The sequence below is a fragment of the Rhamphochromis longiceps genome, linkage group LG16 (assembly GCF_057381845.1).
Source record: "Rhamphochromis longiceps isolate RC_006_pf linkage group LG16, R_longiceps_female_GT1.1, whole genome shotgun sequence".
Classification (NCBI taxonomy): Eukaryota; Metazoa; Chordata; class Actinopteri; order Cichliformes; family Cichlidae; genus Rhamphochromis; species Rhamphochromis longiceps.
The window spans coordinates 37,695,097-37,709,612 of record NC_140572.1 but is presented as its reverse complement, the minus strand read 5'-3'; the positions used below and the strand labels follow the sequence as shown (position 1 = coordinate 37,709,612).

General features: G+C 42.0%; 1 protein-coding gene across 4 annotated transcripts in view; it reads left to right on the top strand.

Moving 5' to 3' along the window:
• The window catches only part of LOC146651636 (neuropilin-2-like), a 93,949-nt gene extending 79,711 nt beyond the window's left edge, over positions 1 to 14,238 (top strand). For 2 of the 4 annotated variants that reach the window (XM_085384162.1, XM_085384160.1), the window contains 2 exons: positions 9,824 to 9,886; positions 10,598 to 14,238. In XM_085384162.1, coding sequence (XP_085240288.1) covers positions 9,824 to 9,886; positions 10,598 to 10,923 — 389 coding nt within the window. In that variant the 3' untranslated portion in view covers positions 10,924 to 14,238. Of the gene's footprint in view, positions 1 to 2,643; positions 9,802 to 9,823; positions 9,887 to 10,597 lie in introns of those variants that run through there. The other 2 variants (XM_085384163.1, XM_085384161.1) reach the window with 2 other exon arrangements.
• The last annotated feature ends 278 nt before the right edge of the window (positions 14,239 to 14,516 follow it).

Genomic DNA, 14,516 nt, shown 5'->3' with positions numbered 1-14,516 from the left:
GCACTCATAAGCAACCAGCCATTTTCCTAAACGCCTCAGTCAGCTCCGTGAAGGCGACGCCGCGGTGTCAGGCGCTGTCAGGCGCTGTCAGGCGCTGTCAGGTTGTCCATCTGTGCCAGTCCGGTGATTTGATACCTCAAATTTGTGTCTTGAACTCAAAGGTTAACTGATTATATGTTGGTGGTCAAAGGTCAAGATCACCTTACAAACCAAGCTTTTGGCCATGACTTCAGAGGTCACACGCTAATTATTACAAAATGTCACACAAAGGTCTAATGGGATAAAATGACAAAGTGGCGATACTTTATATCCAAAAGGACAAAGGTCAGCTTCACTGCGACATCATAATGTTGTGCAAAAACACTTTTGTGGTCATTACATGGCAACCATAACTCAGGAACAGAAGGGGAGATGGTGACAAATCGCATTTGGTCAGACGCTGATTTGGCAGCACTCATATTTAATTCGTAGAGCGTTCACTACACATTATAGTCCAGACAGACGGCAAGTTTTTTACTATAAAATCTTCCCGGTGGATTAAAATGTACAGTAAAAATATACATACATATATTTAGAAAAAGTTTGATGTTAAGAAGACGCTCGCAGAAACATTTGAAAGTGTCTGTTGGAAGCTATCGGTTGATTATTGCACACACACTCGTGCGTCTACACAGAGAAAAGGGGCTTACTCTGGTTTTCTGTTTTGTTTGTGAAGTGAGAGGCCGGCTTTGATGCTAATTAAGTGATTCAGAAGCTGTAGTTACCAAGCATCCCTTGAAAGCTACACGTTTTAGCTTTAGCAGCCGTTCCCCTTTGCTACCTCAAAAAGCAAAGTAACGGTCAACTTTTTCAGCCCTGGAAATTATTTGTCAGTTAATCCACCGGTGGGAAGACTCTCCGTGCAGCGCAGCTTTACAATCACAGCCAATTTTAAACCCTTAAAGAGTGCGTCTGAACTTCAAAAAAAGACTAAATTAAGCTTACTGGTTCCATGAGGTTTTGTATCCTGCTTTGCAACTCTCCTCCATCTCTTATTTCAGCTCTTTTTTTCTCCTTCTCTCTCATCCCATCTAGTCCTCGCTCGCCTCAGTTCTATTTCCTCTTTTTTCCTTCCTGTCTTTCTTGCTCATGCACCGTCTTTCCTTTATTCTCCCCCTTTCCTTTCTCTCTCTCTCTCTTCTATAACCTCTCTCTCAGCGGGTTTCTTTCACTGCGAGTTGACAGAGTATTGAACTTTCAGACAAACCCTTTAATGCAGGATTAAAGATATCATGGCAGGATTAGCGCCCTGCCTTCTCTTCCCCACCCTTGCACCCTCTCTCCTTTCACTTTCTACCACCCCTCTCTATTTCACTCCATTCTTTCCTCCAATAATGCCTTCTTTCTTATCCTTTCTCTGCCCCTGTAATTTCCCCCTCTCCCTCTCCATCTCTTTCTCTCCGCACTCAACTTCGGTCTGATCTTGCCCCGATAAAAATGCCGCATCCCAGCAAATACACCCACTTAACACTCCCCGCCCTTTGTTCAAGTCGCCCAAGCACTGCATAATCAAGGCTTTGCATTCTCTGATCCAATCTGAACGCATGGCATGGGCCTTTGCGTGTCAATGTGCAGCTAATGCTTGTGATGTTTGCATAAATCAAAAAAAGAGAGAGAAGAGTTACAGTAAGTTAAATATTTTATAAGAAATGAAGCCTTTAATTGGTTGTTTAAATATTAACACACAGCAAAATGTTAAAGCTAAAGTGGTTTTTGCCTGATTTATTTTCTTACCTTTAAATAGCGGCGAGCACGAGAGTTTCGGCACACTGCCCTGTAGAGTAAATGACCCCTGCTTCTGTTGTTAGGTCTGTCAAGCTCTTTGTTCTCTCCAAGTTTACAATGATTTTAGGCAAACGCTATAATAAATTAGCTCTAATTAAAGCTGAATAAGCAAAAATGTTCTGCTTCTGTCCTCAGAAGACTTTGAACGCTCCTAGTTTTCGTAATGAATTCTTTTAAAGTGCTGCAAAACACATTTTAAATATGGATATAATAAGCTAAATTTCCCCTTACAAACAGTCTGGATTCTCACACCTTAATTATAGATGTGAAAGATGTGCAAATAAAGAAGATATCAAATGCTGCCATCTTTTTTAAGAAGGTATTTCGGCCACATTCAGAAGCCTTTTCAGGCTCCAGGTGAAAAATTCTGTCCAAGTAGAATTAGGAACGAAACCACAAATTAGAGTCCAACTAAACAGTCATTCTAGTTTTAATATTGTTAATTATGATAAGGAGGCTTTTCTAACATAAACGACTATTAGCATACGTGAGCTGATAGCCAAACTAATATATTTAGTTTATTACCAGAACAAAGTGTGTTTGCCTTAAATAAAACTCATTATTATTAATAGGAAAGTTAGCCAAGCATGTTAGTGTTGCAGTTTGAAGTTATAATGTTTGAAAAAGTGTCACTTTTACTGCAGCAGCATGCTTCAGTGTGTGGAGATGCTCAGAGTTTGACAGACCTGCCATGCTCACTCACACTCTGACAGGGGTGAAGTGAACATAGATCTCTAAATCTGAACTCTTTAATGCAGTCTGCATGCCTGCCTTGCTCATCTACTGAGCCAACCAGTAATGTGTCCTCCTGCCCTCCAGGGGGTGCCATATCTGGAATGGAGCCCACAGTAGACACAGTGGTGGTGCAGCCAGTCCCTGCCTTCTGGTACTATGTGTTGGCGGGAGGCGGTGCCCTCTTGGTGCTGGTCAGTATAACCGTGCTGGTGATACTGTGCTGCCACCGGTACCACTGGGCGACCAAGAAGACCAGCAGTAGTCATCATCATTCGGTGACGTACCGAAACAACCAACTGCCATATCAGCAAGGTCGCCAAAACTGGTACCAGAGCCAAAACCCAGGCTGTAATCTGATCCATAGCCCTAACCAAAACAACCTGAACCCAAGCACCGGGCCGAGTCTGGAACCCATGCTCACCATATCACTGGAGAAAGAGGACAGCTACGATTCCCAGTGTTGAAAAGGCCCATCTGATTTAATAGTATGTTTTTTAAATGAAGCGATCAAGGGGTGTGAAAAGAAGCCGTATTCAGCATAATCACTGCTCTTCACTGATGAGGATCTGCACAGAGGCACTCCAGTGCACGTTGCTGACGGCTGATCTAATTAACTGATCGGCGTACACTAAACTGGTAGAAAGAAGTCCTGACATTAAACTGTACCCCTGAAGAGCAGATGACAGAGCTTCGGTTGTATTTCTGATGGCTGAAGAGGGCCTGATAACGACACTGTGGGGCAATTTTTTTTATGTCGAGCGTAGACTGGCTTCTATACCTGAACCCTGAAAGCGAGCTGGATTATGACCACAGTAAATCACAGTAAAGGTAGTATGAATAACAGGCTGTGGATGACACACACTGCATTTACATGCAGCGTACAATGTCAGGGTTGTAACAGCATATCCCCCACCTTCAGTAAATGTCAGAGCAGGATCTGTCTGTCTGCCCCGCTCTGATCTGCAGCTTGGACATTGCCTGTCTCCAGATACCCGTCAGACAGAGGAAGGATTTACACACAGGTAGAAAAGACACGCTGTGTTTGTGTGCAGCATTAAGAGTGATGGCTGCTTCTCCGGGACTGAATGAAGCCCAATTTTATTTGCCCACGTGTGTTTGCGAGACTGAGATAGTGACAGAGACAGATTAATAACAAAAAAACAGGAAGAATTAGTGTTGCCGGTCCAGCTGTGACAGATAGACAGCTGCACATGCACCCTGCAGCTCTGAGACGGCTCACGTCGCATCACATCAGCTGAAACACGCGCACCAATATATGCACGGACACTTCTGAGATTTTCAAGTCTCACATGTTACTTTGAGTGTTTTTCATTACATTCTGGATATGCCTTTTTAAAAAACGTGCTTTAAACCTATAACCTCCGATATGAGGTAGTGCCTCTGTGTCCAGTAAGAGTCTGAATGGATGCAGTTTGACTCTACAGTTTGTTGCCTGGATCTTGTGGATAATCTGATGCCTGTGTCTGTCAATGTTCAAACTAAACACCCGTGTATGTCTTGCACACATTAGGTTGGGTGAATGAAACAAAAAGAAAAGAAGTACTATCGTGCATCATTTGAATGTGGAATATTGTTTTTCTTAAATCTCTGCAAATACAACAATCTACAAACAGTCTTTACTTTCTGCACATAATTGCCAAGGCCTTTTTTGTTTCTAACACATCCAACACTGGTATCCAGTCCGATAAATGAGACCAAACTTGCTTTGATAAAGAGCATTTTACAACTGAAGCCTTTTGGAAAATCATTTATCTGCTTAAAGACTGCCGACTGATTCTAGAGCAGCAACAATGTAACTTTTTCTTTATGTATTTTCTGTTAGGGGTGTAACGATTCTCCAGATCCACGGTACAGTTCATGTTTCTTTTGAATTAACGAGAAAAAGCAGCAAACAGGTTTTTGACACGATTACCTACCTTCACAGGACATCACTGGACGGGAGGATTAGGGCCACTGAGGAAAATATTTTTGAGTCGTCACTTTTTCATCTTCAGTGGCCCTAATCCTCTCCTGTAGGCAACAGCTGCCTTTAATCAGCTCCACATGACCAGCTATCATAAGCAATACAAAGTCATGTCTATTTAGCACATCATTACAGGACGCAAAATCTGTCTGTCAGCTGCTAATATTCATCCCATATTTGCAAACGTATGCTGTTTATACTAACACAAAAATGCTCCAGTAAACAGACGCTCATTTAAACTGGATTTTACAGCAAAGCTTGGCTAATGTACCAGACGTGACCCTGCAGTTAGTCTGCCATGGCTGTCACGTATGGTCTGTCTGTATTTACAGTCTTGCACTGAGTTGATGCACTTAACTTTTACATCATCTCCATATCGTATCAATAACAAGATGAGAGCGCAGCGGCGGTGAGGTCTAACGAACGAGGCCGTGGATGTATCGCAAATTTAGTGTCTGCTTCTGAACTGTTACACCCCTAATCGGCATCTGTCACTCACTGCAATGATGGTCTGTGTAGTGGATAGAAAAAGTCGACACACCTGTTAAAATGTCAGGTTTTATTGAGACCGAGATAAATCATTTCCAACATTTTCCATCTTTAATGTGACCGACAGTTTATCCTGTACAGTTCACATGGAAAACAAACTAAAATCCTTAAAAGGAGGGAAATCTCACATTTAAAGTAAGCTGGTTGCATTACACAGCATTTTGGAGGTAGTACTCTGTCAGCATGGCACATCGTAAATTAACATTAGTGACCCTCTCCAAACTGGTTGTGAGGGTGTCGCCTGTGCACAGCCCTCCTCAGGTCACCCCACAGGTTTTCTTTTGGGTTCAGCTTTTCTGGTGATGATATTTTTGATGACTTGGTGAAATTCATATCGATCTAGAACTTTCTAGCAGACACCTGAAGGTTTTGCACCAACGTTGGTTGGTATTTGAGACTTGTTCCCTGCACCTTGACTACTATTTATTTAAGTTCCCCAGTGCCAGCTGAAGAAAAACAGCTCCAAACCATGATGCTGCCATCACCGTGCTTCACAGTGGGTCTGGTGGTGTTTTGGTGATGGGCACTTTCTGGACTGTGGCCACAGAATTCAGACCGTAGAACATTTTCCCACATGCTTATGAAAGAAGTGAAGGATGCAGAAATTGTTGTCACGTGTGGTTAACGTCGCGGTCAGCCTCTTGGCAACCTCCCTGACCACTTTGGAGGGGCACCCGGTCTCTTTTAGTCAGTAACAAAGTGTTAACTAAGCAAGTGTCAGAAAAGTCGTGTTAGACCAGCTGAACTTTATTTGATTGTAGTCAGAATCTCTTTAACCGATGGCAGGTGTGTGCTGACTACTGTTTGGCATGATTTTGAATGTCATTGGTTAATTTTCTATGCAAACCAGTTATAAAAGGACGTGCAACCACATTATTTCATTATTTCATTATTTATTTATTCCCTCCGAAACGTTAACAGTTTGTTTTTAAATTGAACTATACAAGTTACAAGTCATATTAAAGAAAGCTCTCACCCCCCAACCGGTCACGGCAGATGGCCCCGCCCCTCCCCGAGCCTGGTTCTGCCGGAGGTAACTTCCTGTTAAAAGGGAGTTTTTCCTTCCCATTGTCGCCAGGTGCTTGGTTATAAGGGGTGTCTGATTGTTGGGGTTTTCTCTGTAGGTCTTTATTTTTGACTATAAAGACCTTGATGTGACTATTGTTTGAATACTAACAACATTGAAATGAATTGAATGTTTCGTCTTGGTCTTACTTGGCATTTTAACAGGACTGCTTTCATAAGTTTGATTGTGTATTTAATCAGCAAGTGTAACATGATGCATTTCTGATTAGCGGGTTCATATTTTTGCAGTGTAGAGAACATGAGCACTTTTCTTCTTAATTTACTTACATCTACTGTGAATCTTTTCATAAATTGATTAATGTTCTTTCTGTCTTTCTGTGTTGCTGGTGCACACTAGTCACACTATAGTTGTTTTTATACTTGCTGACTAAAAATTATATTGATTCTGCACACTGGGATGAAAAAAACTATTCGGTGTCATTTAGTGTTTTGAAAGCTTTGAAAGCTCTTTTAAAGCTTCTAGTTTGAATAAGATAGGAGCTCATAATAAAGCAAATCTAAAGTGTTAACGTGTTTTATGAAGAATGCTCACATGATGTCAGAAAAAATCTATCTAGATTGTGAAGCTGACGGTGTATCAGAGTGGACTTCACAGCATCTCTACCCCCTACATCATTTTGTTCATGCCCAAATCCCTGAGCCTTTTTATCAAAACCCACTTGTTCCTGTTCTTCTCCTTCCCTTCATTGCAAATCCTCCCAGTGAAAAACACAGGAGAGAAAATGAGAGGCAGAAATGGAGGGGAGCAAAATCTCTCAGAGGAGAAGGGCCCATTAAGCGAGCCCCCTTTTTCTCCAATGAATGTGCCCAGAGATGGAGGGAGATGAAAGAAGTAAAAGGAAAAAAATGCTCTCTATACTTTCTAAAGATAGATCTTTCTTTTACTCTAAGAGGGAGGCTAACAGGGAGGCAGGTTGTGGTTTGGATTGAAGGAAAGAGAGAATAGATGGAGGAGGGCAGGTTGTTTCAAACACAAAAGCAGATGAAAGAAGTCTTTTGGCAGAATAGACAGCGTGATGAAGCCTCACTGCACTGCACACACACACAGACGAGCAAACGCCATCTAACCACCGCAGACCTCTATTAGCCAAGAACCCAGATTTGCAGCAAGCTCTCAAAACACCGTTATCAAAATCATTGTTTCAGGCATTTTTTCCACACTGCAGATATTCCCCATATTGGCTTATTTCATCATGCTGCATCTTATAAAATGCTGTTTTGTGCCTTAGTCAACAAGTATTTTAGTTATTTTGTGCTTGCATATCCATTTTCAGTGTGCCGAGCCCCTCTCCCTTCCATATCAATCGACTCGCGTATGATTTACACATTATATGACTCATTCTAGCAGCCTTGTGCCATAACCCAATCAATGTGGGGCTGGATTCAAATAGAGGAGTGATATACGGGTGTATTTATGTTGTGCTACCCGTGCACTTTTCCCCTGCACTCTCTCTCACTCTCTATCGAACTTTTGCAAGTTTCTGGCGTCTTTTCATGCGGCCCTTATAAATCAGCCTCCCTCCCTCCCTCTCCCTTCTCCATCACAGACTACTTTGAAGCCTTTTAATAATTCTAATTAGATAATGGAGCTGATTGCATTCATAAAGCCCTGCGGTAAGCATTTCTAGCCCTGAGGCCATCTCTATTTTTTCTCTCTTTCCTCCTCCTCCTGTGGAAATATTATCGTACAAGCACTCTAACAGGTCCTCGGGCCCCTCTGGAACAGCGAATGGTGCCAAAGAGCCATCCCTGTCTCTTCCTGAATAAAAAAGATCCTTTTTTATTTTTCTCTTTACTAATTGGAGAAGGGAGATAAAATGGGGCTACGGGGAGTTTTAATCTCCTTTCAGATCCATGCGATGATTCTTCTCAGGATCCTCGCCCGAGGGCTTTCAGCCAGGATCATTAGAAAGCGTTCAGCAGTCATCCAAAGAGCGTCCAAACCTCTGGTTTTTATCCTGATTTTTTCTTCTTATCTTTCTTTAAGTGATTTAATGTTTTGTCAATGCTTGCAGTGAAAAAGGAGAATTTAGAGCGTGGAGGGTCTGTAGTCAGGCAGCAGATTTACAGACGTGTCGTCTTTTGCATTTCAGTAGGAACCTTTAAAACATAATCACAGCACGGCTACCAGGTTCATTAACTTCTGAATAACTGCACTGTTTTTACATCTAATTACACGAGAGTATTAATTCATTAAAGTCTGCTGCTGACGCTCTCTTTAATCACTTTTTAGTTTTGCAACCTTTCATGCTTTCAGCTTGATTGTAAATTTAGATACAACCACGCGTTGAGATTTTATCTTACTTTAGTGTATAGCTTTGTTTTTTATTTCTTAATGAATTAAATGTTTCTTCTGTAAATCTGTTGGAAGCAGAGAGGCTTGATGATTTTGAAACACGGCCTCAGATGAAGCTGAGTTTAGTTCACTCGCTCCGCCTGAGTAAAATCAGCCTTGAGGCTGTAAACTTCTTCATCCCCGGCCTAAGCCACATTGCTGTTATATTGCTTTTGTGCACTTTCTCTGCCTCTGTCAAGATTTGATGGTTGTCTTTCAATGTCATGCACTTTGAGGACATTAAATATTGATGTCAGTCAAATAACTACATTTAGAAACGCTCCACTGTTTGCTTAATTGAATGCACTCAATTAGCATAGGATTTGTTTGTCGTTTTAATATTTGAAATGAAATTAAAATTTGGTTAATTCCTTTAGTTTGTTCTCTAATTGGGTTTGAAAATCAATTTTTAGAAAACAGTCTTTCATTTAAACTCAGTTCTACGACATTCATGAGCGAATAGTGCAGCAGGTGTCATTTAAAGGAATTCATCTGTAAGCTTTGAAGAAAATATGCAAAGTTTGTAAATGCAGTTTATTGAAGGTGTAATCGCAAGATGCCAAAACTGTCTCACAGACGAACAACTTTATCTAATTGAGGAAATGAAGCTTTTTTCATATGTTCTAAATGAGTTTTTCACCTTTTATCTTCTGAATATCTATTACAGTTTCACTTCATAATGTGTTTTTGATTCCTCTGCTCTGGCAGTAAATGATTATCAGCTGCTCAGATATTGCTCCATTTATTTCTGGGGACTGTAACGTCAATTTCCTTGAATAAAACTGAAGAAGAATCGAGCCCTCAAAACCTCCAAAGCCTTGCACTCTGGCCTGCCTCGAACATTTAAAGTGGTATTTTAGCTTGTTGAATTTCACGGTCTTGGAATAAAAAGAAAATAAACTGTGGTGAATGTGAAGGTAATAAAGGTAATATTTTTCTATGAAACTGTTTTGTGTGCTTTCATTTTTTAAAATTCAGCCTCCACTCGCGTCTTTCTTTTCATTTCTAAGCAAATAAAAAAAGAGCACTGATGCTTATCACATAATGGAAGTTGCTGGCTTTACGCAGGTAGTCTGGGAGAAGAGTTCAGTAAGACTGGATGTTGTTTTTCGCCGATAGACCGAGCGCGGAACAAAACAGTTTGGAGGAGCTTTCTTCCCTGATCTCTTCAGAAAGTTTAAACTCTTTGAGCTGTTTGATACCCATCTACAAATGCAGCGTAGACACGGAGCGACGTTATCGCGGCGGGACTCTCGAGTAGCTCCAGACGGTTTAGATTAATACTGTTATTCTTTCTGTCTCTTTAACAGATCCCAGGCCAATAGATTTTGAAAAAGATCCTGTTTTCAACCACAAGCCCCCCATCAACGAAGGTGAGGTTATCCTCCTCTCTCCTCGCAGCCTCGGGCTATACTGGCTGTTTTACAAGTCTCACCCAAAGACAAGTGAAATTGCTCTTTAAGGACAGGCGTGCCTATGGCTCCTCCAGAAAAGAGCCCGTGGCAACGGTGACAGACAATCTCTGCTGTGTGCAAAGAAAGGAGACGAGTGTGAGCGAGCTGGCAAAAGCGCATGTCTGCGTGTGCATACGGTGTGCGTTCTTCCTCGTCCTCCTCCTCTTTCATGTTCCACGGCAGACAAAGTGAGACAGACAGCTTCCTTCTGGGCACCGAGAAAAACATCTGTCTGTAACAATCACAGATTACATGTGTGTGTGTGCCCACTGCTCCTTGTTTCTTTCAGCCCCTTGACAGAAACAAGACGAGAGTACTCAGCTTTTAGCTCGCTAAACAAGTCTGTTTACTGTCTGTTTACAGCTTTCCTGCTTGTCTGCAGTGTGTGCTTCCATAAAACACTCCAAATGCAGCACTTAATTGTGGATTGGCTCGTTCATGTGTACACATTCATTATTCGGATTAGCCCGATTGCCTTACTAAGTAGGAGTGCACACTTCAGCCCTCACCACATGCACCAGATCGTACCTTTAGAGTAATTAATTGCATTACGTTTTCCAAAGTTGCTAATCAATAACAACTGTGGTCTTGAATACATCAGCTTGCTAAGATTTCCTATTTTCTCTCCAGACTATGTGTTCCCAGGGTGGCCATCCTCCTTCTCCACCCCCTCCTCCAACATGGACCCCCCCTCCGTCACCTTGGTGTCAGAGAAGGACAAGGACAACGCCTGGCTGTACACGCTCGACCCGATCCTCCTCACCATCATCGTGATGAGCTCGTTAGGCGTCCTGCTGGGAGCGGTGTGCGCGGGATTCCTCCTCTACTGCACGTGCTCCTACAGCGGGCTCTCCTCGCGCTCCTCCACGACACTGGAGAACTACAACTTTGAGCTGTACGACGGGATCAAGCATAAAGTTAAGATGAACCAGCAGAGGTGCTGCTCAGAGGCATGAGAACTCAGAGGGGAACTCTGGAGAGTGATGGTGGGGGAAGACGCGAGCCCCCGCAAGTCATCTTGTTCTCAGACAATTTGAAAACGAAGCACTATCTGTAATCTCGACCCCCGTGTCCCCTACCTAATGCCCCGCTAACCCCTTGCTCTGATGTCTAACGGGGTGAACCCGGAGTTTCCCCGATTGTCTATGTGCCAGTGGGAACTTGTGATCTTTATCTCCCCTACATGCTACGAGGCCTAAACTAGGGGAACATGTGACCCCCGTCTCCCCCCGCCTATAGTCCATTTTCTCCTCTGCCTGCAGGAGACAGCCTGCTCGATTCTAAAAGCCTGTGATTGAATGAAGGAATGAAAAAAAAAGAGTATTAATGATTGATCTACCATTGAATATTACCCACGAGCCACTGGGATGACATCGAGAAGAATGGACTACAGCACCTGTGACAGTCTGGACATTTGGACTACAAATGGCAGCACAGTCTGGGCTAAAATGTTGGGATTCTTGATGAAGAAAGGAATTTGATGATCCGCCCTCGTGACTGATGCAGACGTGAAACTTCAGCGCGAACAGCAGAAGCATGTTCCACAGGGCACCAGTGGGTGGGTTCAGTGGGTCATTTTTGACTGAAATCAACACATATCAAGTGAATGCCTAACCCCCCCCCCCCCTCCAAAAAAAGTTAAAAAAGATATTGAACCACACAACTCAAATGATCTAGATTTCTAATGGCAAAGAAGGAAAGGAGTATGAAAAAGGACATTTTCTTTTTTTTGGTTTGTTTCTGAAAGTGTTGGATATGAGTTCTGTGAGTTTTTAACGTCCATTAGCCTGCCATGTGGCGCTCGCTCGCTCCTTTGTCTGCCCCGGTCTGCGCTTCGTGAAACCAGTGGCATAGAAGAGTAATGGTGACTGTTTTTGTTCTGTTTTAGACTTGTGTCTCTTTGGGAAAAAAAGGTAAAGAAAAGCCAGCTTCAGTTCGTAGCCGCCCTGTAGAGCTCTTATGCCATTTTTTTAGCCTTTTATTTTAGCATTGTGTTGGACTCCACGGTCTTACGTGTTCTTTCAGTCCTTTACTAGCTATTTTGGCCTATTTTCCATTACAGATTATGAGTCTTTACAAAGAGTAGAGGAAAGATAAAGTAAGGCAGAAAATCAGAGGTTTATCAAAATCTAACATGCTGTTATGGAGTCGTGCTTTAGATTCAGTATTCTAGAGTTTGTTTTTGGTATATATCTCTATTTTTTTGCTTTCCAAACTGTACGATGCCCAAATGATGGACAGACACTGTGTGAAGAAAATGTCAGTGATTGTTTTATTGCAACCTATGGATTGCCAAAGAGCCTTGTATGTGCACGGTAGGGCTGCGGGGATTAAGAGCGATGAGTCGTCACGCCGCTTATCCACCACTTTACCCTTCTAAACAAAGGCCGCTCAAAGATGAAAGGCGAAAGAAAGACTACAGGAGGAGAACGGAAATCGCACTGTCGACTTTTTTGGACACACAATCGAGCCTTAAGCTAACTACAGTATACGCTGTATCGGAGGACAGCCATCGAGGAGGGCCAGTGCTGCTGGAGAGACTGATAAACAGGAGGAGGCACACACACACACACACACACACACACACACACACACACACACACACAGGTAGAGAGGAAGACAGAGGCAAAGACAAATAAATGGTTGTGTTTACATGCAAGTGCCAAATGTGTTATTCAAAAAAAATACCAAGCAATCGATCATTTAGCCTAAACTGAGCCTTTCTTACCTTTCTTAAAGGTATCTTCGACAGCTGATAGCATCCCAGGTGTGTTTCTGCTGTTGTGTTTCTATTTTGTTTGTATTTCATGCACGCAATTGAGTCACAAAATAAAGAAATGTTATTGGTGGCAAAACATTTAGTGAGACTGCAAAAGAAAAAGCAGGTAAACGTGCAAATTTGACAAAAAACACAGGTTTTACTTTGTGATGCAACACGTGAAAAGCAGGATAAAGATGCAGCTTCTATCACAGGTTTAATCATTTATGAAAGTGCTGCAAATGAATATCTAACCGAATCAACGCCCAGTAATTTGTTTGACATTTCTAAAAAGAAACCATGTTTGGTTGGAGTCCTGCCGACTCGAGGTCGGCTTTAATATTCCCCGAAGTGCTCTAACAAAAAAACACTGATGTTAAAAATATCTGCAAACCTTGTGTTCTGACAGAGAAAAGTTTGGGGAAATATAGATTTTTCTAATGCAAACTTCACTTGTGTTATTTAAGAAATTACTGAGCATAATTAATATTTTTTAATAGAAGAAAATCCATCCAAAAAGTTTCAACTGGGAACATTAAATCAACTTTGATCAAATTAATATCCAATCCAGTTATTCTGTGCATGTGAGCGTATCCAAAGACTGCGAAAGTAAAGAGCAAACAAAATAAAAGATAGAAGATGAGCGTGAGGAGGACAGGTGGACGATGAGAGACACACACGACTTCAGACTGGAGGACTAAACGTTGAACTCCGCCTCTTTCTTTTACAGATGAAACCTTAATCCTAGGAAGTAGGTTTTGATTTTATTTTGAACCTGTGAAATATCACGTTGTTATCTTCTACGGTGTAAACTCAAAGAGCAGAGGAAACGGGGGGAATTTGGAGGAGAACGTGTCGCGCTCGGTGCATCTTTGCCTGCAGCCCCCGTTCTTTCTCTCTGTCTTCCTCTCTCCTCTTTCAAGGGCACGCATCGATATAGCCAGGAGGCCTATTAAGGAAACAAAGAAGATGAAGGGAATAGTAAAAGGTGTTGAAAGAGAGATGAAGGAAGGGAACAATGGAGGGAGACGGAGAGTTTTCTGTCCATCTAACTGTGTTTTCATTGGACTGTTTTCCAAGTGCCTTGGAGCTCTCTCATTATGTCTCTCTTGCTTGCTCTCTCTCACTCTTTCTCTCTCCCAACTGATATCTTACACTCTCTGTCTCACACACACACACACACACTGTAAACATGACTAGAGAATATATTGCAACAGTTCTATAGAAACAATGAGACACACACACTCATGAAGTTGTCTCTCCTCCTGCGTGACTTTACTCACTCATTCCTTCTGGAAGTCCACATAGTATTACCTCTTCTGTCTCGATGGACACACACACACACTAATGACAGACACACATATGTACACTACATCAACACAAACCTACGGCACTGGCCAGATTATTCAAACTGTTGTTTGTAGACTTTGTACAGAAAAATTTCTTTTTTTAATGTTATTATTATTATTATGATTATTATTATTATTATTTAATAAAGGCTAAACAACATGTAGTCTGGTGTTTTGTGTTTATTTATATTCATATGTATACATTCATATATACATACATACATAAAAGAAATTTCCATCACATGTGCAAAAGTCTTGAGCCAGCGTCTCTATATTCTCTGTATTTTGCTTTTTCCAAGGATGCAGACTCATTTAAACTGGTCTTGATGGTCCAGGCTCTCTGGAGGGCTGTTAAAGTTTTTCTGTGGGCACTGGCTTTCCCCCCACTCATGTTTAGTCTAGTCCTCCTGCCTGAGCATTTTCAAAAGAATGTCTACTTGCT